We start from the raw sequence: 26,274 nt of genomic DNA, 5'->3' as shown, positions 1-26,274 counted from the left end.
TACTAGAATTCCCTTGGGGCAGCAGACGAAGTCGACCTATTTGAAAGTAATTACAAAAATTTCCTGCCGAAAGGTTAAAATACAAATAGTTTTCGAGTTAAGAAAAGGCTTTGGCAAACAAAGCGAAACTCTCGAAGGAGACTTTTTACAATTTGGTCAAGAAGTTGTGTGCACAAGTTGTTTGTGTGTGGCTCCGCACAACCACACAAACCACACGCAACCACACATAAACTAATGAAAAGCTGACTTGAAAGGAAAACTAAATTAAATATTTGTGCAACAAATATAAATTCAAGGCGAATTTACAAAGCCGAACAGCACTTACATCAAATTATTGATATGAACACACGCCGTTGGAAGGTTGTATAAAACAATGAAAGTAAATAAACGATTCAATCAAATGATTGACTTTGTGTTTGAAAATTCCAAAATGCTTATTGAAAAATTCTTTACTGATTTGAAACACATTTTGTGGCTGTCAGTGGCCGGGGATGAGAACTTGGATTCGCAATTATTTGACTTTTGAGCTGAACTCTTTGCCCGAGTTGCTTGGAGCGTGCGAGGCAAAGTTTGTCATCAACGCAGACGCCGTCGCTCATTAAGCGTTAATTAGGCATTTGGAGCAATTGACCTTTGCTTAACTTTTGCTAAGCATCGCCTGGGGCACGAAGCCAACACCTTTTGATGTCGCTAGGCTGACTTTAGGCCTGGGAGTTGAGTGAATCAAACTAATTGGGCGCAATTTAATTAACATTTGATGAATTTTGGCCATTTGTGAGTTTTGCCAAAAACAGCTTTAAGGGACTTGGTCAAATCTCAAAACCTGCATTTTTTAGATAATATAAAAGAGAAGGAGGAGAGAAAAAATACTGAAATACGCCGCCACAATAATAAACTTTATTTTAAGCGAAACGAAAAAAGCATAAGAAAAAGTTGTAAAATTTGATAAGCTTGTCGCTAGGCAGGTGGAGCCCCCTTTTATGCCTACGCCACGAGGGAGAGTCAAACAACGTAAGGTGAGTCGCTAGGAAAGTTATGCCTAATGTTTATTGGGCAAACTTTTGCATTTTTACAACTTCTTGAAAGTTCTGCCACGGCATGGCTGGTCATTTTAAAGTTGAAATTATCGAGATAGCCCAAGTTTTGTTTGTCTAAGAGGCTGCAATCCCACAATTGTCAGCACATTACGCCTGCAAGCAGGCTCTGCGTATTCACAATTCATAATAAAACTTTTGCGCCTTGTTGCCATTGGCAATAGTCGTTAAATGCCAGCTAATAACTCGCTTGTTTTAATAAAAATGTCTGGAATTATGTAAATATACCTTAAGTTTATCATACCCAAGTCCTGCGTGTCACTTGCATATTCCACTCTGTATCTCAATCTGTCACTTACCTGAAAAGACAAAGAATGACATATTTATAAGATTAAACAAGAAAGCTTTGGTCTGGGGTGTCCGACAAGACACAACCCTGAACCCCACGCAGTTACACTTGTATATGCATACCTATATGTTTATATGTAACATATGTAAATGAGAAAATGCTGTTACTTCTCAAAGTTTTGGACTTAGAAACTTACATAAATCGAACCTTCAGAATCAATTAGCAAATTTGTCAAGCAAAAATATAAAAGAAGAAATCTCTGTCTTGTATCTAAAGCATATTTGCAAAATATATTTCAAAAATAAGAGTTGAAGTCACAGCTTTTAAGCAACGCGCATTCATCGCTGCTAGTTGCAAGTCGACACTAAAGGAGCAACTGACAAGTCAGACCCAATTTAATCTCAGCTTTCTTTGCACATTATTTAATGTATGCGTGCACCTGCATTGAGACAACGCGTCTGCTTAGCGCAGATTTTATTAATTATTTTTCAATTAAGTAAGAATTTAAACTTTTTTCACAAGGAATATATTTGCAACTGCACTGTGCCTAGAGCACGCTCAGATCAAGTTTGATTCAATTAATCGATAACAATTCCCGTTTAAATATTATCGATTATTCAGTTATTCATTTCTCAACATTTTTCTTTTGCACTTATGTATTTCTTGTACAATTTTAATTTTTGTTATACAGAAAACTTCAAGTCTCTTACTATTTATGCTTTTTGGGTCGACGGACGAATGAACGGACCGACAGATCAACGAAAATGGATAGAATAAATACTTTATGGGATCTGACATGTGTCTCCTTCATACATACATATATATGACATACAATTTCAGTGCATGCAAAGCTTAAAGATATAATCAGTAGACAATGATCCCAGCTTATATATTATATAATAATCATACGCTAACCTTAAATTTGTCTACAAAGACCTTTTTTTTCATATGATTAATGCATAGTTCGTATTATAGATGGAATCTTGGCATTAACCTCTAGTTACTAATGAAACAGATTAACCCAATTTCAAATTAACTCAATTTTCATGCTCAGTCTTCCGTTTGACAATAAGTTCTCATATATAGTGGATTTTGAACTTCCAGAGACACCAGAGGCCACCGATGAGTACAACGGGTTCCCTGACACCATGGATCTTCTCAATTACTAAATCAATAGGTTGGCGCTTTTACCAGTTGCGACGAAGGTATCCTAACCTATCCATTGTAGCTAATTATCAGCCTGCCTACTTGGACAGTATCGGACGCTTTTGAATTGACTCTGATTTGGGCATTGTGGATAAAGGACATCAGCTTCTTGACCTATGCCATTGTCATGCCTTTCACTCGATGATCAACGTCGACTCGATAGTGATGCGTCATGGCTGTCTGTGCCCCACCGTGGCAAGCCAGGAGATGTAGCATACAAAAGCTGTTCTATTCGATGGCAGCTGCGACGAGCCCTCGCCCTGAATTATTGTTTATGCATCTAACTGGGTCGCATAGCCAAGACTTACACACATTTATACAATCACATATATACCACGAGATTATGCTGTAATCTTGGGCGTACGAACACGATTCACGGCAAAATACATTGCAACTACAACTCGAAATTCGAGGTCGTTCGGTTCAACTAATAAATATGCCAAAATACTCACAAACTCACTGAGGTCCACAGACATTTACAAATGAATCGCAGCTGAGGGCTGCTAGTCCCGAAATAAATCCATTAAATATTTGCGGTTAAACGCACCAAAAACAAACCGCAAAAGTAAATTATACCCAAAGTAGACACCGGGCATGGCCAAGAATTTCTCTGTGCTTGTTTCGGTCCCATTTTTTCTTCGTACGCAAAAATATTAGATTAGAAATTAGGACAAGCATGCACAGCCAAGACCCGGTCAGTCAGGCAGTAGAGCATATCGCCATTTAGTTGATTGGAGATGGGTGTTAGGGCCCTTCGGCTAACAGGGCGACGGTGTCGGAAGGCTTCTAACCATCGTCCAGACAGAATTCTAAATGGTCCATGGTGAAACATAAATCATTGAAGCTGACATTTCGCCATTTTTACTGGACTATGTATGTAGCCGACCCTTTGCCTATTTGCTTAAAGCCTAGCCAGAATTCACGCAGAATATCTTAATATTATAGAACATGATTGAAGTGAAACCTTTAGAGAAAGGTGTCGAGTGAGCTGAAATGTTCAGGACAAACATGCGCAATGCCAACACTTTAAGTCGAACGAATTTCTCTTTATTTTGGCCGATATCTGACACTGCTCCAAGGCCAAATTATATAAATCATTCTGAAAATTAAATGTGGACGTCACTAACACAGACCACACGGAGACCCACAGACCAACTCAATTTGAGTCGGGTCAGTGACTAACGCGTCTATCGATTAGAACGAGAGGAAATAGTCGAAGCTACTATTTTATAAGTTACGTTAATATGCAAAAATTAAGCTTGCACCAAATCTGAGCTCTAACATATCTGACTAACAAATAGTCTGTAGATTTCACAGTTTTGTATTAATCAGATTCAATTGATCCTTATCAAGTTGGCAGCGCGTTTTGATTGTTTAGCCAGTTTGAATCATACTAGTCAAGTTGGCAGCTACCAAGCTTGATTGCTACAAATTGTCAAGTTTTACTATTAATAAATACGGACTCATATACAGAGGAGAAATGATGTTGCTGAAGGCACTACGAAGCTCGGGTGCATCACGTTCTGTTCTTCTTGTGCGGTTTGCAAGCTCGGTGAGAAGCGCAGGCAAGTTCGACTACGATTTAGTGGTTCTGGGCGGTGGCTCTGCCGGACTGGCCTGCGCCAAAGAGGCCGTAGAATTTGGCGCACGTGTTCTGTGTTTTGATTTTGTTAAGCCGACGCCAGCGGGCACTAAGTGGGGCGTAGGTGGCACCTGTGTGAATGTGGGCTGTATACCCAAGAAACTGATGCACCAGGCCTCGCTGCTGGGGGAAGCCGTGCACGAGGCCGTTGCATATGGCTGGAATGTCAACGATCGCGACATCAAGCCCGATTGGAAGAAGCTAATTAAGGTTGTGCAGAATCACATCAAGTCCGTCAATTGGGTGACCCGCGTGGACTTGCGCGACAAGAACGTGGAGTATGTGAACTCCATAGGCAGCTTTGTAGATCCCCATACAATAGAATATAAAGAAAAGCACGGAGAGAAGAAGCAGCTGACTGCTAAGTACGTGGTGGTAGCAGTAGGTGGACGTCCGCGATATCCTCCAATAAAGGGTGCCATCGAGCACGGCATCACCAGCGACGATATATTTAGCTACGAGAAGGAGCCAGGCCGTACTTTAGTCGTGGGTGCTGGCTATGTGGGCCTCGAATGCGCCTGCTTCTTAAAGGGTCTCGGCTATGATCCCACAGTCATGGTGCGCTCAATCGTACTGCGTGGCTTCGATCGTCAAATGTCCGAGTTTCTGGCAGCTATGATGACGGAGCGTGGCATCACCTTTTTAAACACTACCATCCCCAAGGAGGTAGAGCGCAACACGGATGGCAAACTCCTTGTTAAGTATCATAACACGACTACCAACACGGATGGTAGCGATGTCTTCGACACGGTCCTGTGGGCAATTGGACGGAAAGGTCTAATCGAAGATCTCAATCTTGGCGCAGCTGGTGTACAGACCCACAACGACAAAATCATAGCCGATCACACGGAGGCCACTAGTGTGCCTCATATCTTTGCTGTGGGCGACATCATCTATGGCCGACCAGAGCTGACTCCAGTGGCTATTCTCTCCGGCCGCCTGCTGGCACGACGTCTCTTCGCTGGCTCGACACAGCTAATGGACTACACCGATGTGGCAACCACTGTGTTTACCCCGCTGGAGTATTCTTGTGTTGGCATGTCCGAGGAGATGGCTATTGAGAGGCTCGGTGCTGAGAATATCGAGGTGTTCCATGGGTATTACAAGCCCACCGAGTTTTTCATACCACAGAAGAGCGTTCGTCATTGCTACCTCAAGGCTGTGGCTGAGGTGTCCGGCGACCAGAAGATTCTCGGCTTACACTACATAGGGCCCGTGGCTGGCGAGGTTATTCAAGGCTTTGCCGCTGCTTTGAAGTCGGGACTCACTGTTAAGACGTTGCTAAACACTGTTGGCATACATCCCACAACTGCAGAAGAGTTTACTCGACTCTCGATCACAAAACGTTCTGGTGTGGATCCAACGCCGGCTTCGTGTTGTAGTTAAGTGGTCTATTTTAGTTTTTGAAATACATAACTCTAACTAGGAATTGTGTCCCATTGGCCTTAAGCTGCAACATTTCTATGCGAAACAGACTCTGGCACGAGAAGAAAACTCACACGTCCCGTTGATTTGACGTTTCAATATAAATGACGATGAGATTCCGTTGTGCGACTATTTTTGGCATATGACGTCGTAATTTATGAAGTTCACGCTGAAAAAAACTCAGAAGTGCCCTAAGAAGGGCCAGCTGTACAAGGTTTTTTTGCCTCCTTCGGTTTCCGCTCGTTGCACGAGTATCTCTGACCCACAATCCTTGGCGTGCAATCTAGCTGCTGGCGCCGCAAAGTATGCCATGTTTTTCTAGGCCTGCCATTCACATACCACAACAACAACAACAACAACAACAGCAACGAGAACAGCAACTGTTGGGGGAGTTTCGCAGAGCAAAAAAAGTTTGATTAATGTTTACTTCCGATTTGCATAAATCTTACTTTAGCATTTTGGGCAATTTTAGTTGCACGTTTTTGTTGCTGGATGCTCGCTCGCTCGCCTTGTGTCGCTTTGTTATAAATTATTTTTTTATTGGTCCGGTTTTTGGACTTGTTCAGGCCAATGCCGCATGCCTTATGCCGTATGCTCCGTGAGTAGATTCTGTTGGGGCAAGTCGGTTCCCAAATGGAGGGATAGGCCAAACGAAGTGCAGTAGCAGCAGGTAGGAAAAGGTGAGCTGGCTGCAGTTCAAGGCAGCTCGTGGATGCAGCAACAGCTCAAGTGATTCACAATTTCTTCCAATTCCACGGCTTCGTCCATAACTCTTCGATTAGCTTTGCCAACTCATTTAATAAATGGTCTAGGTGACAGTACGAAAATATAACAAATTTACCCAAGAAATCGAAAAACTGCTCTTAGTTTCCATTGCAACACCTTACAATCATAAATTGTAAACATCCCTAGTCCCCCAGTCGAGCCACTCTGTTTGCCGCCCACAGTTCGTGCTTCGCAAGTTTTGCCCCCCAAAAACTTTGGCAGTAAGTTAAAGCACCCGCGGGTAATTCGATAAAGCGTAAAATTTTGCACTTAAACTATTTTCTTTCTGGCATTTGCCAATTGCATTCGTTATTGCTGCCGTAGCACCTCCCGTTGTTTTCCGTGTTGCTGTTCCCGTTGGCGCTGGGCGCCAACTGCTGTCAGTTGACCTGTGTAAGGGGTTTTGAATTACAATACAATGCAGCTGGAAAATTCGTGGCTGGCATTTGAAAGTTGAACTGATTGCGTGTTTCCAAGTGCAGGAGTATATTGAGTCATTTCTCGTTTTGTTCCTAAATAAAATACCCAAAGAATGCTCAAAACAAAAGTTGAAAAGGAGTCTTTCAAAAGTGAAGAGCAATGAATTATAATTGCAATAAATACTACTGCTGTACAAATTAAATTTCATATGTACTGAATTCATCTTAGGCTTAGAAAAAAAATTAAGAAACTAGAATTTAATCAATTAATAGTAAAAAATTTGTATCGTCATGTTTTTATTGACTTAACTCAAACTAATGATAATGAAGTCTGTATATGCTGTATATTGCTCAATCCCTATATTCACATAAGGATCGTCGCTCTATTAAGAGGATTCTTTATAAGTCTTTAGGATAGCCTAATACTTATAATAATATTGCCCAGTTACAGCTGCAGCCAGAGTTGAGTAAGGAAAAGGCGGGCAGACACCATAAGGTAAATATATTCTTGATAATAACAAAAAGCTGAGTCTATCTTAAAATGTCCGTCGGTAGGCAAAGCTTAAGTTTTAAATGTTTTTCTCTGTATACCAAACGCAGAATAAGTTTTAGTTTGACTCAATAGCTATTTTCCGATTATAGAGGATATATAATATAATAGATAATTTCATTTCGTTTACCAAACACAGAAAGCGTAGCTTGAAGACCACAAAAGATAGTGATTTCAAATGTACTCTGTAGGTCCCTTTGAACTCACAAAAATTTTTGATATCTTGTAATATTGATACCTGACCCCTTACTTCGAAATTACTTTTAATTGAATTATATATAATTATATAATAATTAATTTAATTATATATTAATTATGTATAGAACAAAATATGTATAAGAGAATAAGATAATAGTTATAAGAGGTCTATAGCGGGTTATAGGGTATATCTAAGTCAATTACTCCCGATTGAAATACTGCTACTGGTCTTTTAAAGTTTGCTATAAACCTACTATAAGCCTACTGACGAATGCAATCGATTCAAGTTGAGTTAGTGGTAATGGAAAAGCTATCGATGATTGGAAATAAACTTGAGCTGCAAATGATAAAGGCAGAGCCACATTCAAGACAAAGTTTTTCTGATCATAACTATATTTTATACAGATACTTTATAGGGTCGGTTGTTGCTACTTATTCTGTCGAGTTAATTTCTTCATTTTCAAGAGAATGTGAGCTAAAATAATAATTGTTATTAATATTTTTTAGCAATTATTAAGCTTAAAGTGGAAGTTCTTGTTGTTTGCTTTAAGCAGGTGTAGAAGCAAAGACGAAAGTTCGCATCAACGCTGAGTGCTGCGTGGAAACAAGACTAGAAACAAATTTACGAAACTTAATTTACATTATCGACAGCTAAGCATTAGTTAATGCCAAATATAGTTAAGTCAGCAATTAAATTGTCTGCTCAAATTTAAATTATTATTCTAGTCTTCTTGGCTCGTGCTCAGACTGAGAAAGAGTTGGCCTTGAAAGACAAAGGCAAGAAATGTTTCCATCCTCTGGAACAGCTGTAAAAGCAATTAAATAATGACAATTAGCAATAGACAGCAATAAAATTGTTTATCGTTGTTTGCACATTCGTCGAGAAATTGAAGACAAAACATGATATTGCGTAAATACCTCAAATAATCAACACATTATCAACTTTTGCTTAATTACACATGCTCTGCAGATTCAGATGCTGCGGATACGGCAGATGCTGCAGTTGTGGAGATACAGATTCAGATGTAGCTAAAGAACTGCTTACAGAGTTGAGGCAAATTCAATATGATAACGAACACCTTTGCTGATTCCAACAGTTGGATGAGGAAGTCCACAGACAAATACAATACCTACGCAGTGAAGGGCTATCCAGAGGCTGGAGTCATTTACCAAATGGCAATTGATATATTTAATAACTTAACTAAATAGAAAGCTTTTATTGCCGTCCTTGCTTCAGTTGCGGGGTATTTGCTTATTTGTGTGTAAATTCGGAATTTAACTATTGAATCATTGAATGCCTATTGTCTAGACAGTCATCGCATGCAGGCAAAAGCAAAAGACTCGAAAGATTTTATATCGAAGCATTGGGCCAAGTCCTGGGCAAACAAATCAAGCACTGATTGCAAATTTAATGGGATTTAATTGCAAATTGCTAAACAAGTTCTAAGCCTGCAAATAGTGTGTGCAGACTGTCAGGTGTGCTTGTGCTTGAGCAGAGTGAGTGTGAGTTTACTTGTAGCTGCCACGCCCACTGTCCACCACTCACAATTTTGTTTGGGCGCCTGCCGTGCAACCACAAGCTGCTGCGGCTGCTTGCCTAAAGTGGAATTGTTTGTAATGCGGCATCAACCTCCGAGCGGGAGCCCACCCGAGAGTGGGCACTGAGGAGTGGGGAGCGGAGAGTCGCTGTCACTAGTAGGAATTCATTTAAAATTTTGATTTCCATTAGCTCAGGTTGCTTATTGACTTGCAAAGCAAGAAGTATGACCACGCAACTTATGTATATAGTCTAGACATGTGCATTTGATACAGGTTATATAAAAAATTGATTCATTATTGAGTAATCCCTCTAAATTCAGCTTAAAATATATATATCCTGATAACAACCTGCTGCTGCTTAATCTTTAGAAACAACATTTAATAGACAGCTAATGCAATATTTATTTATTTTTACTTTTACATGTTGGAATGTTATTTGTTCAAATAACAAACAACAAAAGAATTAGAAGATTTTTTCATAAGAGTCCTTAAGTTAAAAACATAAATAAAATGTCTAAGAAGTTAAAAATTTGTTAGTGAATAGTTAAAAAAAGGCTCAAGTTAAGGTTTGCTCCTACAGCTTTACTAATGGATGTTCTTTAAAAACATATCGCAAAATATGACGAAAAAACTTTTGAAAATGACATTTGCCATGTCGAATAGAAACAGAATGTGAAAAATGTATATATAATATAGGTATATAAACCTATAATTTAAGCATCTGTTTTCGTATATATTTTTTTCTATTGTAATTTTTTATAATAATTTTTCTATTATAATATTCTATTTGTGGGCTGTTAGCTACGAAGCTTGAAAAGATTCATTAGAAAAACATTTTTTGTTAGAAAATATATAAAATTGTAGTGCTTCCTGTACCGCCTGTAAAAGCTTAAGTCCTTGTATTAATATAGAAGTATAGAACGTGCCATGAAACAAGTTAAGTTTTAGAAAAGAAGTATAGAACGTGCCATGAAACAAGTTAAATTTTATAAAAGGTAAAAAATAAAGTCGCTATTATTTTTTAATTGCACACAAAGTTTATGTTCAGGCGTCGAGGATCTAATCTCTATTCAATTAATTATATTTTTGGTGTTCATTTGTTAATATTTATAAATATTACTGTATATGTATTCCATATTAATGGATATGTATTCAAACATAACATTGTTTTAATAGGAAAAATAAGTTTTCGTGAGTGGGTTTTGAGTTGATTTATGTGTGTCTTTCATAGACTTGCAAAGATTGTTTTTTAATCAACATTAACGCATTAAAGCATTTCTCGTCAGCAGTTGGCAGCAGCTTCCAGAAGGATTCGTTTATAGGAGTCGTCAAGCTGTGCTGACTACAGTAGATGCTGCAGCCATTCCCCGGCAACTGCCAACTGAACCTCTGGGAGTGTTTAAATATGTGCTCCGTAATTTAATTTCATAAAAGCAATTGTATTCCTGCCATGTGGCGACTAAGTTCGCCGGGGTTGGGGCTGGAGCTGGGGCATGCCAAAGCCGAGAGCCGCCACAAACTTCGTTGCCATTTACTGGAATGACAAAATGACGTTGCTTCCAACTCTGAGCTGCAACTGCCAGTGAGAGTGAGTGCCGCATTTATTTTATTTTTTGTTAGTTTTTGCTTCTTTTTTAATGCCAACACCGAGAGTCAGCGCAGACGAAGAGTATTTTCATTGTCTTGCTTGCCAACAGCTGCGTCGACGGCGACGGCGACGTCGACGTCGACGTCGCATATTTGACATTGGACTTGTGTGCTCTGATAGCGCGCCAGCAAAAATATCACAATGGTTGGCAACACCGGACAGACGAACACACACACATGCACACTCGCACACATTACATATAATTCTGCATGTTTACTTTGTGTGTGCGTTGATATTTTTGTTGTGGCTCAGACAACGCGACGTATGCGCAACGTGTGGCAAATACAATGAGCGAGGCTGCCTCGCACACACTCTAGTCATCATTTATGCACAAACGTTGCCAACTCCTGCTTACGATTGCACCAAAGTCGCCGACTGCATTTTTTACTCGCCAGCCACGTTAAGTTTTTGTGCTGCAGGCAGCGCCGCTGGGAAGACGCGGCTGCAGCTTTACCAGTTAGCGGGCGCAGCCTAACCACGTTGAGGAATTCACCCCGCCACACAGCCGTAGCCATATGCAATAACAAAAAGAACAAAGCAAAGAAAGAAGCCGCGGTTTAAGCATTTTCAAATTTAATTTAACTGTTGAAAACGGCAACTGAAACTCCAATAATATAGCCGAAGGGCGTCAACGCCAGAAAAATGGCATCGCCTTTGTCTGAAGCTTGAGCTGCGAGAAGCTGCCTTCAAAGTTATCAAAAGTGAATTCTAAAGGTGCAGGTTTCAATTCAAAATTCATTGAATGGAAGAATAGGGGAATGACAGGTATTTCGAGCTTTCCAACTCGATTCATGAACTTGAAATGTTAAATCGTTCTTCATTTTATCAACTTATGACTGTCTGTCTCAACATTCAATTGATTCAGAAACAAATAATGTACTTCACCTCGATGAAGCCATAGTTGTCATACAAAGTTAAACCACAAAATCTTACCAGGTAATATAATCAGAGCCAACAGCCTTTGGTTTCAAGCCATAACATATAGACAGACTTTCTATTCTACAGCTTTAAAGCTAGGGAATCAAAATAAAGGTGTCTAAATTATTTCGAATAAGCTTTATATTCCACGAGAACAATGGCTAAATAGTAGATCATTAAATTGCTGAAGGTTAAAACACAAACGAAAACTTTCAAGTCCAGAGTAATCCACAGCGTTTGAGCTAAAATCGATTGGATTAGCAGATGGATCAGCTGCTCTACAGAAATACCGTCCATAAAGGCGTGATTTTCCAATACATATAATTTTTGTTGCTCTGTGAACAATTATTATATATTTGATAGCGCCTAACTGCAACATTCTAACTGGTTTTTTATTCTCCAGAGGTAGAGAGTAGCCCGAGTCCGTTCAGGGCGAATAGAGCTTTCGACTCTTGATAATAATCAACTGAATTAGTAAGTTGATAACTGGAAAACTCAAACACCAAAATTAGATATACATATGGGCGTGGCTTATGCATTGCAGTGAGCTCGGAAAGCTTTCGTGAAGAGTTTATTAGGAGTCTACCTGTAAAATGGAGAGCCCCTGGCTCTTCTTTTGACTGCGACAGCCTGCAGGACACTGCATTAGCCCAGCCCGCATTATTACGGTCAGCGACTGATCATTATCCGGTGGAAACGCGGCTGTTGTTCCCTTTTTTAGCTTTTCCTCACTCTAGGTATTGTGCAGGTTTTGCTGTTGTTGTTTTTGTACAGTCGATGTTTTCCATGCGGAAAATTGTCATTGTTGGTTTCGTTATTAATTAATTTGCTGCGGCTGCCTATCTTCCACTGCAAATGTGTGGGTGCATGAGTGCACTTTCTCTGTGTGTGTGTGCGTTGTCGTGTGGGTCTCTGCTTTGTATCTGCTGCTTTTTGGCCTGAGCGCCAGTCTGGGTAATAAAATATTTGCGCATGACTGAAATTGAATAGTTTGCTGCAGTTCTGCACAATTGCAATTGCCATGGAATCATTTACTTAATTATGCATCGACAATGAGCAGGCTAAAGCGCTGGGCTGAGAGTCGTAGCGATGCGGCAAAAATCTTGGCTTTAATTCAGGTGTAAAAGGCCTTTGTTAGAAGACCCCTTGACAACCTCTATGCACATCTGAAAGGTGAGCTCGCCCTCCATCTCACAGAGGCAGCAGAGTCTTAAAGCAAGCTAAGACCCCTGACTTAACTCTTTATTGAGATGCTGTTCTCGCTTTAAGTGCGGCAGCTTTGTCAGCGAAATTTCTATTTGAATTGCTATTCCCATAAACCATAACAACCAAGAGATAAGATTTCACTTGTTAGGCAAGTATATGCAAAGAACTAGCAGAGCTGAGCAGAGTCATGTAAGACATTAGCAAATTGGAAGCATTTCTGTCAGCTGGTATTCGTCAAGGTGAGCCCTGCTGTCGGCCTTGATTATCAAAGTCAACCTATTATGTCGCATGCAGCAGGCATACAAAATGATAGCTGCTGTCATGCCATCAAATAGGCTCTAGGCTAGGACCAGTGCATACACACAATGCAAGTACATGGGTATTATATGAGCCTCACTCGACTCGGTGCTGCAGTCAGACCCACAAAAATATCAAAGCAGTCTAAAAGTTTAGCACGACCCCCGGAATTCGAATATCTAAATGTGTCTATGTGTGTGTGTGTGGGTGTGTGTGCGGTGTGGGTGAGTGTGTGTATTTGTGCATTGGTTGTTTCTCTAACGAGTCTTTTGTTATGTGAGATCCGAGAACGAGAACGAGAACGAGAACGAGACCCAGAACGAAGCCCAGACAGATGGTAAACATGTCACATTGACAGTGTGCAGAGTGAAAGCGACGTTGGCCAAATGACAAAATCACTGACAGCCACGCCCGCTGCTTGATTTGCAAGGCCCACAGCTCCACTGCCCCCTCATTCAGCTTGTCGTGCTTTCCTTTTTTAAACCTCTTTTTTCTGCGCCTCGTTTGGTCGTTTGGTCGTTTGTCGTTTGGATGTCGGGTGTGAATTATTAAAAGGCATAGCAGCAGGAGCAGTCAACGTCTAAATTAGCCGAAGCCCTGCACGGAAGGACAGCCCGCCTGGCTGGCAGTCAGGGCCGAGCGACAGCCTGTGCATTGTTTCACTTTCAACGAACGCAATCATCATTATCATCATTTTTATCATGATTATCATTAGCATAAGCATTGTCATTGGCCCCACAACTTTCTCCTCTCTGCAGCTCCAGCTGCTCATGCTGCACTCCGCGCTTCGGCACGTGTTCGGCTTGCCCGGGTCCACGTCCTTTCGCTTGTCACTCATTCGCATAAACAGTTAATTATGCATAATATGCATTTTACTGTCATGTTGCGCAATTTTTATCTACGCTCATCCCGCCCTCCCAGCCACTTTTATTACGTTCTTTTTTGCCACACCCATGCCCTTTGATACTTCTGTCACCCATCGCATTTATGCTCTTTAATGCGCTCATTTGCTTGTGTCGGTGCACAAGTCTGTGCTCGCCTGTCACTCGGTAATTCGATGTCCGACCCAGAGGGAGATGATATTGTGATTTCATTGGAATGTCGCAACATCATTTTTATTATATATTTACCCTATGTATGCCCACAAGAAATCTTTGAAAGGAAAATGCATTTCACAGCTACTTTTCACTCGTCTATCTTCATCTGCTTCTTTACTTGCATTGTGTCTTCGACTACTACTTAAAAAGGCTTGTTAAAACATTGATTGATATATGTTAGGTATAATTACTACTTTTAATAGAGTCTATAACTGTTTAGAATATATCTCTTATATCATCAATAAAGAGTTTCATAAATTGAAGCAAGTCAAGTCATGTCAGCTCACAGCTTCAAGCAGTACATTCAGTTTGTACTTCAACTTATTTTGTCTTAGTCAACATTAATTGCTGGATTTTAATTTGGATTAAAACAATTTCTTTGTGATTAACAATCTTGGATCAAAGTTTGTCTTAGCACGGATTAAATATTAAATTCGATATTTTTTATTGCCTAAAACGCTGCGTATACTTAATATTATTTACCATGATTGCAAGTTACATTTAATACGCCAATCGTCGCAATCTTTGCAAAACTATGTAGCAAAAAGAAACACAAAACATTTAAAATTCAATTGACTCAACTATTTGCATACAGTCACACAGACAGGGAGCTGGGACAATGAGTCAACAGGGCATGGGAAAAGCAGAGGGAGAACGAGAAGGGAATTTCGAGCTGGTGTTAGCATAAAATTCAGTTTGTCATTTCCTGATAGCTGACTTTGGGTGTGACCTGCTTTTAAACTACGCAAAGTGTTGCTGACAATTATTACATCCGCATAACATTCACACAGAGAGCACACACAAGCGCACACACACAGCTGCAGACTCATGTACATATTATGTATAAGTAAAGCGAGCGAAAATGAAGTCAAAGTATAGAAAAATAACATACATTTTGGTCATATATGTGAAATCGAGGAGGATTTTGGGCTTATATGAGAGAGACGAACAGATAGAGACAGTGATAAAGGGATGGAGGGAGGGATCGAGGGACAGAGAGCGGGAAGACAGAGGCGGGAAATGGAACAAGCAAATTAAAAAAGAAAAGGAAACTCATAAGAAATGCGACGATTGAATTTAAATGCCCTGCCACTTGAGCTTAGGAGGAGAGTTCGCCTTCGACTTCCAGCCTGGACCCAAAGTCAAAGTCAATGGCTAAAATGTCAGTTGCGAGGGTGACGACGAGCAAAGCCCATTTCCTTTTTGGAACTGCTTTCGACAACGCCTGCCAATGTGCATTTGAGTAAGTCATGAGAGCCAGTTGCTAAGATTTGCCTGCTCTACGCTCCATATCCCCCTGCTAAGGACCCATCGCATGCTAATGGGCGCTGGGCATTTGCGAAAGCCGTTCTGGTCAGTTAGCCGGGCAGAGAGCAGGGGAGGACGCCGTCTGGCATTATAAAAATAGGTTGTTAATATGCATGACCATATGCCAAGTGGGCCGACCAGAACGAAACGAATGCCAAGTTCGTCTCTCCATGCTAAGCAGCTTGGCAACTTGGACGTCGCTTTGTCTTTTATTGCCCCATACAAGACTGGCAATACGCCTTGAGACAGTTTGTTAGTTTTGCAGCCCGGCAGCGGTTGGCAGCGGAGCAGGATGAATGTGAACTTGATTGCGAGCAAGTTGGATGGCTGTAACTTTGGGTTAGTGTTGCAAAGAGAACTTACAGCCAACTGACTTGTCGCCGACTACAAAAGAGAGCAATTGAAGCGTCCTATGCATACCACTAGGTGGCTAAGAAAATATGAGTATTTAGCTTTGGCAACAAAACTGAATCGTAACTTTCCCTTCTTAATATTATTTTTCATATACAAGAAAGAGACCAGAGGGAATCCATATTTCTTATGATTATCTGATTATGCTGAAATAACTTCATATTCATTTTCATCGCAGGGAAATCTATATTATATATTTGCTGTGCAGATCGTTCGTAAGCAGACTTTTCTTCAATCAAAGTTTTGATTTGGCCCAATCACAAAGCAGAGCCCAATTAAAACTATGTCAAAGCAAATATATTTCTGCATATTAAGCATTCGCCTGGGCCAAGCACTTCCACTTTCTGGCAGCCAATCATGCATTCACAGATTTAATTCCTTTGGCCAAAGTCCCTGCCTCCCGTGCCCCTATTTTGCAATTCATTAAGTGTCAAAAAGTTTTGCTTTTGGTCATTTCTTTGGCGCCAACAATTTGCATACATCGAAAAGTCGAGGGAGGCAGGGGCCTTTCACTCGTTTTGGCAGCTTTGAAAACTCCACAAATAAGCATTGAATAGCCAAAGTCAGACTGCCGATGCTTGAATGGATCGCATAGAAAGTTCCACCTTGCAGCCAACGAAATGCAGGACAATGCCAAACAACGTGCGCCGTTGTCCATTGTATGAATGAATGAAAGGACATTGAATTAAATTTATTTGAAACGCAGTGCACAGTCTGAAACTAAAGTTTTCGCCTTTTTCTCTTCGCCCGCTTTCATTTTCAAACACACACTCTGTATGTGTGTGAGTGTGAGTGTGCTTGCATGTGTGTATTCCAAAAGGAACAGTGAAAAACTGTAGAGTTTAGCTCTTAGCTGGGGATGAATATTTAGATATTTTACGCTTCCTTCGGTTGTTCTTGCTGTAACAGTTGCAGCTGCAAAATGTTTGTTGTGCTTATTGCGCCAGCAAAATTAACTTTGGCAATTTTAATTAAATTTTTGGACATTTTGGTTTTGGGCTACATAACAGCACAATTTAAGTCGGACTTTGTAAAACAAAAACTAACTTTGTAGTTTGAGGTATTAGCTTAAAGTTTCTGCATACAAGCAAAATAACAGCCTATCAAAATTTGAACAACAAATCTTGGCGTGAGACCAATCAGCGTTAAGAGAAAGATAAAACAACAAATAGATTTTAAGCCTTTAACGAATACGGAAAAGCTCCGTCTGTCTATCTGCCTGGCTGTCCATATTGAGCCGACTTGCTTGATTCTTGATGTGTCTCCGTTAAAGAGAACTCCACTTCGATAATCATGTTAGCTTCGTCTCAATAAAACGTATGTAATTTAATTATGTGCGTGGCGAGGCAAAGCTCAAGGCAAATACCTTGGCACTTCAACTTCTGCGTTAATATGTAATAAATATGTAAAGAAAAAATGCGATGACAGCGGAGGCAGGAAAGCAGCTCGGAGCAGGAGTACGGAAATAAAATAAAAAATATGTTGCATAATTTTGAGCTTTGTTCCGGCTTAGTGCCTTTCCACACGCCCACACACACCCACGCACACGCAGGTATTTACAAGTGCAGGCAGATCCTCAGATCCTTATACGTCAACTTAACAGCATAGAAAATATCCAAGGCAACAATAAGAACAATAGTTCCCCGGGGAGAGTCGCCAGCGCCGACTGCTGCGTCCCCGTTTGGCAAAAAGGCAAATGGCTCACACACATTCTCTCAAGCAAACGTCCACACCTACGTGTACACATACATGAACACACACTCGCACAGTCACACGCATGCAAATCCTTTTGCTGGCGGCAGCTGCTGCTGCGGCTGTTGCTGCCGCCGCCGCTTCTGCTGCTGCTTTTTATTTTAACATTTTTATTTTATTTCCACAGCGCCTTTTGTAAGCATCTTTGGCCTCCACCACGGCTTGCCGGCTATGCCGCCAGCTTTTCAATTTTTATTTTCCTTTTGCTTCACACACATACAATCACACACACGCACACGTATACACTTGCACGCGCAGAATGTGCGAAAGGATAAATTTTTACATATTTTTCTTACCTTTAAAAATAATTTCCAAGCTGCTTCCCCTCGTCGGCTCCCTCAACAACATTTTGTTGGCTTATTTTGTTGCGCAGTTGCTGCTAACTTGAAACGGAATTCAAATGTATATTTAACTGTGTGCGTATGTGTTCACACACACACACACACAGATACAGATACGCAAAGCACATTTGCGTTGAATTTGCATTTGTTTTGCTTCTGAGCACGACAGACTAAAAGATACCCTCACCTAGCACCGACTTCTCATCAATTGAATCAAATTCGCAGGCTTCGCCAATATAATAAATCAGTTAACTTACACAGCCGAAAGGTTTCATATGATAAGTACTAATTATGTATATATATTTATATATCAATATATAACTAGGTGAACACTTTCAATGCATAAATATGAACATAAAAATATTAATTGGAGACCTTTGGTTAAAGCAATTGTCAAAGCCTTAAAAGATGAGTATCACAGGCATTTTACTCTGCGAAACTTAGTCTTGATTTTCTAATATTAGGACATTAATGACTGGTCAACTAAATGGCATACAGAAACTGCTTTAATATAAATAAAGCCAAATAAAATATAATAAACAAAATTTTCTATCACGAAATTCAAATAAGATTCTTTGATTATTCATCAGTAAATTCTGTTCCAATATGTAGACAAAGATTTTTCTGTAAATCATTGTGTCTAAAGAAGAGATCTCACTGTACTCACATATTCACATGATTTATGTGTGTACATAGGGTATTTTGCTGTCGAGTATTTGGAACGAGACAATTAAGCTCTGTTGTCGACAGGCTGAGTGCAGGCAGCAAACAAAGGAAAGGCGAATCGAGCAACAAGGAGAGACAATCACTAGCGAGGCATCGCATTCTTGCACACACTTACACACTCACTCTCATAGTCACATAGTCATTTTTTCGTACACATACATAGATTCCAAGACAAACTAACCGCCAGCGACTTGATGATATTTTTCCCTATGCAAATCGCATGTGATTCCTGCCCGCTTTCCTGCCCTGCGTTATCCGGGCTAGCACTAGGCGTGCGTATGAATTCATCTTTTTATAAGCGCATCTATGTAATAATGTATATAAAAGCCTAGACGTGTGTGTGTGTGTGTGCATATGTGGTACAAGCGAATGAAGTAGAAGCTCAGCAGCCAACAATATATGCATCCACATATACATTTATATATATTTCGAGGTGTATGTAAATAAATACATCCATAAATGAAATTGAAAAATTCCAAGAGACACTGTGCCTCGACTAGTCTGCAAGTGCTAGTATGCAACGTTTATTATTGAATTCAAACGCCATGGAGGAAGGGCAGGAATTCGAAAGTGATGAAGAAACTCTGCAGAGCCCAATAAGAACTAAGATACCTTCAGCCTGCTATGCAAAGCATGACGTACTCTTACAATTGTAGAAAACTGGCATAGGCGCCCCTCTATATGACTTCACATAAAGAATATTACTTTGATTAATATAAACAGCTATAACTTAACACTGTCCTTAAGCTTTAAGAAGTTTCAATTAACCTTTTCTATTTGATGAGTATTAAATCATTGTCACATTAACACTTTATCTACAATTAAACATTTTTTGTATAGCTGAAAAATTGAAACTCTTCCAAAGCGGATCTTATAATATTTTCATGATAGACACAATCCCAAGTATGTATTTGCTGTACTAACTAAAATAGCTTATAGACTAGTGATGTTCTGTGTGGGTTAAATATAATAGTGTCCATACCCTTACGATTGAATAGATAGGTGTAGTTTGATATACCATTAAAGTCGTTCAAGTGGAATGCTTCATGTATTTCTAGTACATGAAATTTACTACATCTACAATGTTTTTCATCTTCTCTTCAAAATTTATCTTAATATATTTATGTTTTAATATGTTAGCTTAAGCCCATTTTCCATTTTACAGAATCATTTTCATCTGTTAAGAACTCTTTATACCGATATGATGTGGTGGCACATCAACTCGAATATTTCTTGTACCTCAACAGCTGCGGCTCGAGGTTATCAAAACAATAAAATGAAATATGTAAATTGCATGCGAAATATAAAGGAAACTTGGGCATACTTAGAGAACGAGTATCCCGGCGATTTGCACATATTATGTTCATATAAATATTTGAGTTTATACAAGTCTGTGGGGGACTATTGATTAGCATTGGTGATTATCACATGTGGAAGCGAGCTCAGCCGTTTGGCCACTGATGTAGAGAAGTGTTTCTTGGCTTTTCATATTATAGACACATATATCATAAACTCATTTGTCTTACATTTTCTCTAAGAAATGCGATTTGATTGAAATTAATTTATTTAGCTAAAATATAGAAGCCTCAAAAATTCCAGAGGTTTCTACAGATGACAAGAAAGTGTGAGGCAATATTGTCATTCCTGTCTTGTGATGGCCAGTGTGCACTATATTGGTCATTCTGCTGCTAACTGTGTGTCATAATTCTTTTAAATTGTTCATAAAATATTTTTAGCAATTCTCATATTTATTTCTCTCATAAATAACTCGCACAGCTGCATTTATTTTGTGGTCTACCAAAGGCGTTAAAAGTCTTTGTTCGAGTGTCTGGCGAGCTGGCTGTAAGATATCTTATTTTGAAGCTATGTTCGCTAGAGCAACAAGTGTGGGGAGCAATTGCATAGGAATATATCTGTGGATGCCCATACCTGACAAACTAACTCAAATAAAAGGATCTTAGACTATTCAAGTTTTCAGTCACTTACCTTTTGGACAATCAATTTCATTGTACATTAAGTTCACTCATCCAACAAGGGAGCAGTAATCGAAGCAAAGGCAGCATATTCATTTACTTTCGGGCGATTGAGTAATCTCGCGTGGCCAAAATAAGTTAAGCTATAACAGTTTATGGTAACTTGAGACTGTTGCGGAATTTGATTGTTTCTTTGTCCTCAGACTACGTTGCACTCTACGTGACACACGAACGAGCAAATGCCTTGGATTATGGACAGGCGTTCTGTTTATTAGCTCATCTATTTGTTTTGGTGTGTTTGCTTGTTAATTTCAGTTTTGGATACATTCACGCGTGCTCCAAAATACGCTGAAGGCTATTTGAGAAAGTTTCTATTTCGGTTCAGTTCGAAGAGTTTGCTCGCGAATTATCAAAGTGGCAGCTGTCAAATTGGTGCCAGCCAAATTTATTGCCCGCCTACGGCTGCTTCTATTATTGAAAGTGATGCACTGAGTGGCATTGCATAAATTCGGCTTTTCATTCGAGCGTGTCTGCTTGTCAACGTGAATGGAAGTGGTAAACTACTGTTTAATTCTAATAAACTGGCATTTAGTCCTATTGCAAGCAATCGCACTCCAATAGTGCCAATTATAAAAGAGAAATTAAATATTACGTATACGTAAGTGGGGAGCAAAGAAGTTGGAATTGGCTTAACGCAAATGCAAAAATACATAAATTGATTCCTAACACGATAGCTGCAAGACTTCAATGTCACAACTATCCGCTTTCATGACAACCACAAGGACAGACACAGACACAGACACAGGCACAGGCACAGGCGCAGGCATAGGCACACTAAGCTACAAATGGAAAGTGCTGAGAACGAAAACCTAACCGTGTTGCACGGGTGCATTAGATTTAGATTTTTGCTCGAGTGTTACGGCTGCCAACTTGTTACACACACACAAAGAGTTCTCGAGTTTTTTGGCGCCAAATGGCATTATGATTAAGCACCTATCGACACTAAGGTCAGTACACACATTGTTCGCTTGCAACTAGCGTCGTATACTTAATATTCACTGCACTTGCAATTGGCCATTTGGACGGCATTTCGAAGCACGTCGTTTGAAAATGTACGCTAAACTGCAGTTAAGACTTGGCCGCAGCAACAAAAATTAATGCAAAATTGTATACACACGACACGAATATGACGACTACGACTACGACAACGAAAACGACAGCGACAACGACGACGACAGCGACAGCGACAGCAGCAGCGACGACGATGACGCTGACGACGACGACGACGACACAGAAGAGACGCAGCAGCAGAAACAGCAGCAGCAGTAGCAGCAGCAGCTCATTGTTGCGCTTGCCACATTGAATGCGATCCGTTATGGCGGCCTTAGCCTGATGCGACGATGCGACTACCGGCCACATTTCACATTTTAGCGCCAGCTTCGTCGTCTCACACACACACGCACATACATAGATACATTCGGAGATGAGCAACAGTCGAGAGACAAGATTCGCTCCCGATGCTCTCGCTGTTGCTCTCAAAGCCAAAATTCGCCAGCTGTGCTTCACTGCCATCCGCACACAATAAAAGTTATGCAAAAGCCAAAAAACCAGCCGATGCCACCTAATGCAGCCCGAATGGCACGAGTACTCAATCTGTGTGTGTGTGCGAGTGTGTGCGTGTGAGAGTGTGAGCCTTTAATGAGCAGCAACCTTTGTAAATTGCTACACTTCGTAATTTGCAGCAAGTCTTTAGGGGCAGAACTTTACTGCGAAGAGCTTTCGTAAAGCTCTCGGTCTTAGGGGCTATTTCCCCTATACCGTTTATAGCACTCGTTGGAAAGCTTAAAGCTTTTTTAAAAGCTTCTAGCAGATGTCTGTTAAATAATAATACGAGTGCAATATGCTGTAGTGCTCGACTGCTAATATAGCTAAGCGATTATGCAAGAGACTGACTCGAAAAGCTCTGTCGGCACTACTTTAGTTTTGATTTGACGAAACTTTTAAAAGCTTTCTCAGCTACGCCTCGCTACTATTTGGGCTTAACATTGTCAAGGAAGCTGCCCCCTGCAGCCTCTGTTATGCTATTTAACATTATCTAACTACCCCTGATGCAGAAGGGGTAGTTGTAACTTGACGAAATTTCTGCAAAGCACGAGGAGAGAGAGTATAAAGAGAGGGGTGATAAATTAGAGAGAGAACTCACTAGCTGAGCGCAAGAACGCATCACAGCAAAGGAGAGTAGACAACCCTCTTAACAGGACCTAGCAGACAGAAGGCGACTTTCAATAACATGAACCATGTTAGGAACTGCAGAGCAACGGAATTTCAAGCAGTAACAATCTAATTAGCAATATTCCAGGACGCCTTCAGAAAAACTAAAATATAAACTGATATCTGTATTTTCATGCAGTCTAACAAATTACAATTTAGTTTCTTTGATGCTCCCCTAAGTGTTATTAGAGCTGTGCCATTTCTAGTCCGAGCGCTGCTGTAAAACAGTTTTATGGCATCAGACACTCGCAGAATTTTATGGCTCAGTATGACAGAGAGACAGTTGTGTAAAGCTCTGGTGTGGGTCAGCTGCAACTATCTTAAAGTTCTGTTCATAACAGAACCTCTGCTATAAACATGGCTATAAATAGACTATATAGTATACTTGCTGTTGAGAGCACTTCATTAAGAACATGCTTCAAGTACATCGTAGCAAGTTAATTCCAATTTGCTCACCTGCTGCTAAAACTCATCATTAGGTCAAAATTTCGACTCGTTTCGCTCCCCCATCGCATGATTTTCTGCTTGCTTGGCACATTTTGCTCGACTTGTTTGGCTCTTGCCTTCATTTTTTAGCATTGCTCGCCATTTTTATGATATTCATGAGAGTTGTCTTACGGGAGTCTGCGTGTGTGTGCGTGTGTGGGTGTGTGTGCATCACGTATAAATATTTTACGACGTCCTTCAGTCATTTACTTTTATTGCAATATTTGCTCACTCAACGTTTATGATGATCATTTTAAGCCATTTTTATGGCCAACTGCTGTGCGAATTGCATGAATCACAGACCCGCGACTCGCAAGCAGCCCACATGTGAGTACCCGAGTACCCGAGTTCCTAGCTCCGTGCTCCATGCTGCAAGTGCCGTTAGGTGTTTGTATCTCTCCCACTCCCTCCCACACACACACATACTGTCTGTTGTCTGTCTGTATGCCGAATGTTGCTAAATATTTGGCCACCTTTGGCCACTTTGCTGCTTTTTATATAAATGGCAGCTCATTAAATTGCTGGCACCGTTTCCGGCTGTAGTAGGCGTCGTAAATTGGTCAGGTGTTTTGTGGCCCGGCTCGTTTAGGGCCCCCGCTCGTGCTGTTGAATACTTTCATGTACAAATTCTAATTTGGTCTGCAAGTTGTCACATCATTTGCCCTGCTGGCCACGTAATGAGCTGCAGCTAAACCAGAGCCAACTTTAACTGGGCAACACGACTCGAACTTTAGCTATAACTACAACTGGCATTCGCACGTGCTGGCTGGCTTTCAGGCAACTGGAAACTATGTCAACTCAAAGTTGAACGGAGCGTGAGGCATTGCCATGGCGGCCAAAAACTATGCTAAAGTTGATGCCACTTTTGGCTCAGCACTTAAAGGATACGCTCGATTGCTTTCCGGCCTGTGCTGAACTGCGACTCTTTCAGATGCTCTCGATAGTTGAGCAGTTTTCGAGCGCAGTCGGGCCGAACAAAAAGTGCACTTCATTTGATTTAAATTGATACGATGTCAGTTTGAATTTAATTTAGAAAATGGCATGGCCAAAAATTTACCAACCGCCACTTGAGCGACAGCGAGAGAGAGAGAGACAGTTTGAGAGAGAGAGTGGGAGTTGGACCAGAGTGACTTATATAAGTTATAATGGCCTGACCACAATTTCCCACTTGACAGCGGCCAAAAGGCATGCTCAAGTGCTTGGACACTTAAGAGCAAAATGTATTCATGTGAATTGAAGATGAGATTGCGAGCTCAAGCGCCGGCTTTGTGAGTCTGCACTTCACATTACAAAATTACAATTGAATTTGACAAAAATTTAGGGCAGACACTTAGGCGCACTTTCTCAAAAACTTGCTTGGCTTATCAATGAGCATCTCTGGCTTACTGACTCGTATCTAACTTGTTTTTGCGCGGACAAAACTTGCTCCTGCCAACCAGCAAGCCAGCAAGGCAGCAAGGCAGCTAGCCAGCTAGCCAGCCAGCCGTCCTGGCGGCACCTGCAAACCTAAGAGCCAGCTCCCATTTATTTACTATTGCGGCACTAAAAAGTGCATCAAACTGCCATTTTGATTGTCTCGAAATCTGAGATTTTTTGTGTGCCTCAGACAGGCGTAGGCGTTTCGTCGTGCTCCAATGGACTCTGCTGATTTGCCAGGTCACACACGATTGGGCAGCTCAGAAGCCAACTTAAGTTAGCTAACCCAGCAAAGATTACGTGTTGTTTTCCTAAAAGACTGCTTCATGTGTTACTCAAGACTGCATTCAAGCTATTCACAACTTCTGGGATGATCTTCATGGACCAAATATGCCAAGTAAAAGTTATGCGCTCTTATTGTTTACTCAATGTAACTCAATGAAGCGTTCGAACGCTATTCAATTGAGCCTTGGCACAAAATTAAACATCAGAAACCAGCAGTGCAAACGCGCCCTCGCAGTTGCATTACCCACTTCCGAGTGGGCAGACCCCAAGGCAGGGGGAGCTCGGGCTCAGGGCGCGGGCTGCATGTTTCACTCTTACCCTTATGAAAGCACAGTCCATTGCACACATATCGACAATGACAAGTACATGGGCATAATAAAGTCTTGGAATTTATTTTTATGTGCATATAATAGAGGGCAGCTGACCCATCCGTGCGCCCCTTCGCACACAGTCCAAACGCCCAAACGCCCAATCATGCAGGCCGCCCCCCAGAGACGCATATCATCTAAAAATACGGAAAATGTTATTTGCCTGAAAGTCCCGAAACCTGAAAAGCGAGCGATGTCTCCCTGCAAATGCGTAAAAACAACAACTATAACAGTTACAAGGCAAAATAAACAGTTGTGAGCAGCCAGACGAAGCCGAACCCTGGATCAGGAACCAGTACCATGACCATGACATGCAGTGACTTACATCGCTTCCAATGCATTGCCCGCAATGCCTGACAAAGTGTCTGCAGCGAATTTTCGAATTTTGCCAATATTTGTGTAGTCATTCGGAGATTATCCTAATTGAGAATCTCGGCGTAAAACTGGGGGCTTTCAGAGCCTTTGGGGTTGGTCCACGGGCTTATGGCCATCGATAAGACAGGTCAAATACATAAATACAAGTCTATCAGTGATAAGGAGGAAGCTTCAAATTGTCACAATAAAATGGAAATATTTTGTGTAAATCTAAAATTATAGCTAGATTTGTTATACTATTGCGCCTGGGATAAACTAGTGGCTCGCCA

General features: G+C 40.8%; 1 protein-coding gene across 1 annotated transcript; it reads left to right on the top strand.

Moving 5' to 3' along the window:
- The first annotated feature begins 3,990 nt into the window (after positions 1-3,990).
- On the top strand, positions 3,991-5,690 carry LOC111597617 (thioredoxin reductase 2, mitochondrial). The gene has a single exon (XM_023312416.2). It carries the CDS (start codon positions 4,070-4,072, stop codon positions 5,615-5,617), a length of 1,548 nt encoding a protein of 515 aa, XP_023168184.2. The 5' UTR covers positions 3,991-4,069; the 3' UTR covers positions 5,618-5,690.
- Positions 5,691-26,274: the final 20,584 nt, after the last annotated feature.

This window comes from Drosophila hydei, unplaced genomic scaffold (genome assembly GCF_003285905.1).
Source record: "Drosophila hydei strain 15085-1641.00,03,60 unplaced genomic scaffold, DhydRS2 tig00000001-arrow-pilon, whole genome shotgun sequence".
NCBI lineage: Eukaryota > Metazoa > Arthropoda > Insecta > Diptera > Drosophilidae > Drosophila > Drosophila hydei.
Note: the sequence above shows the minus strand (reverse complement) of the source record. Positions and strands in the feature narration are given on the sequence as shown.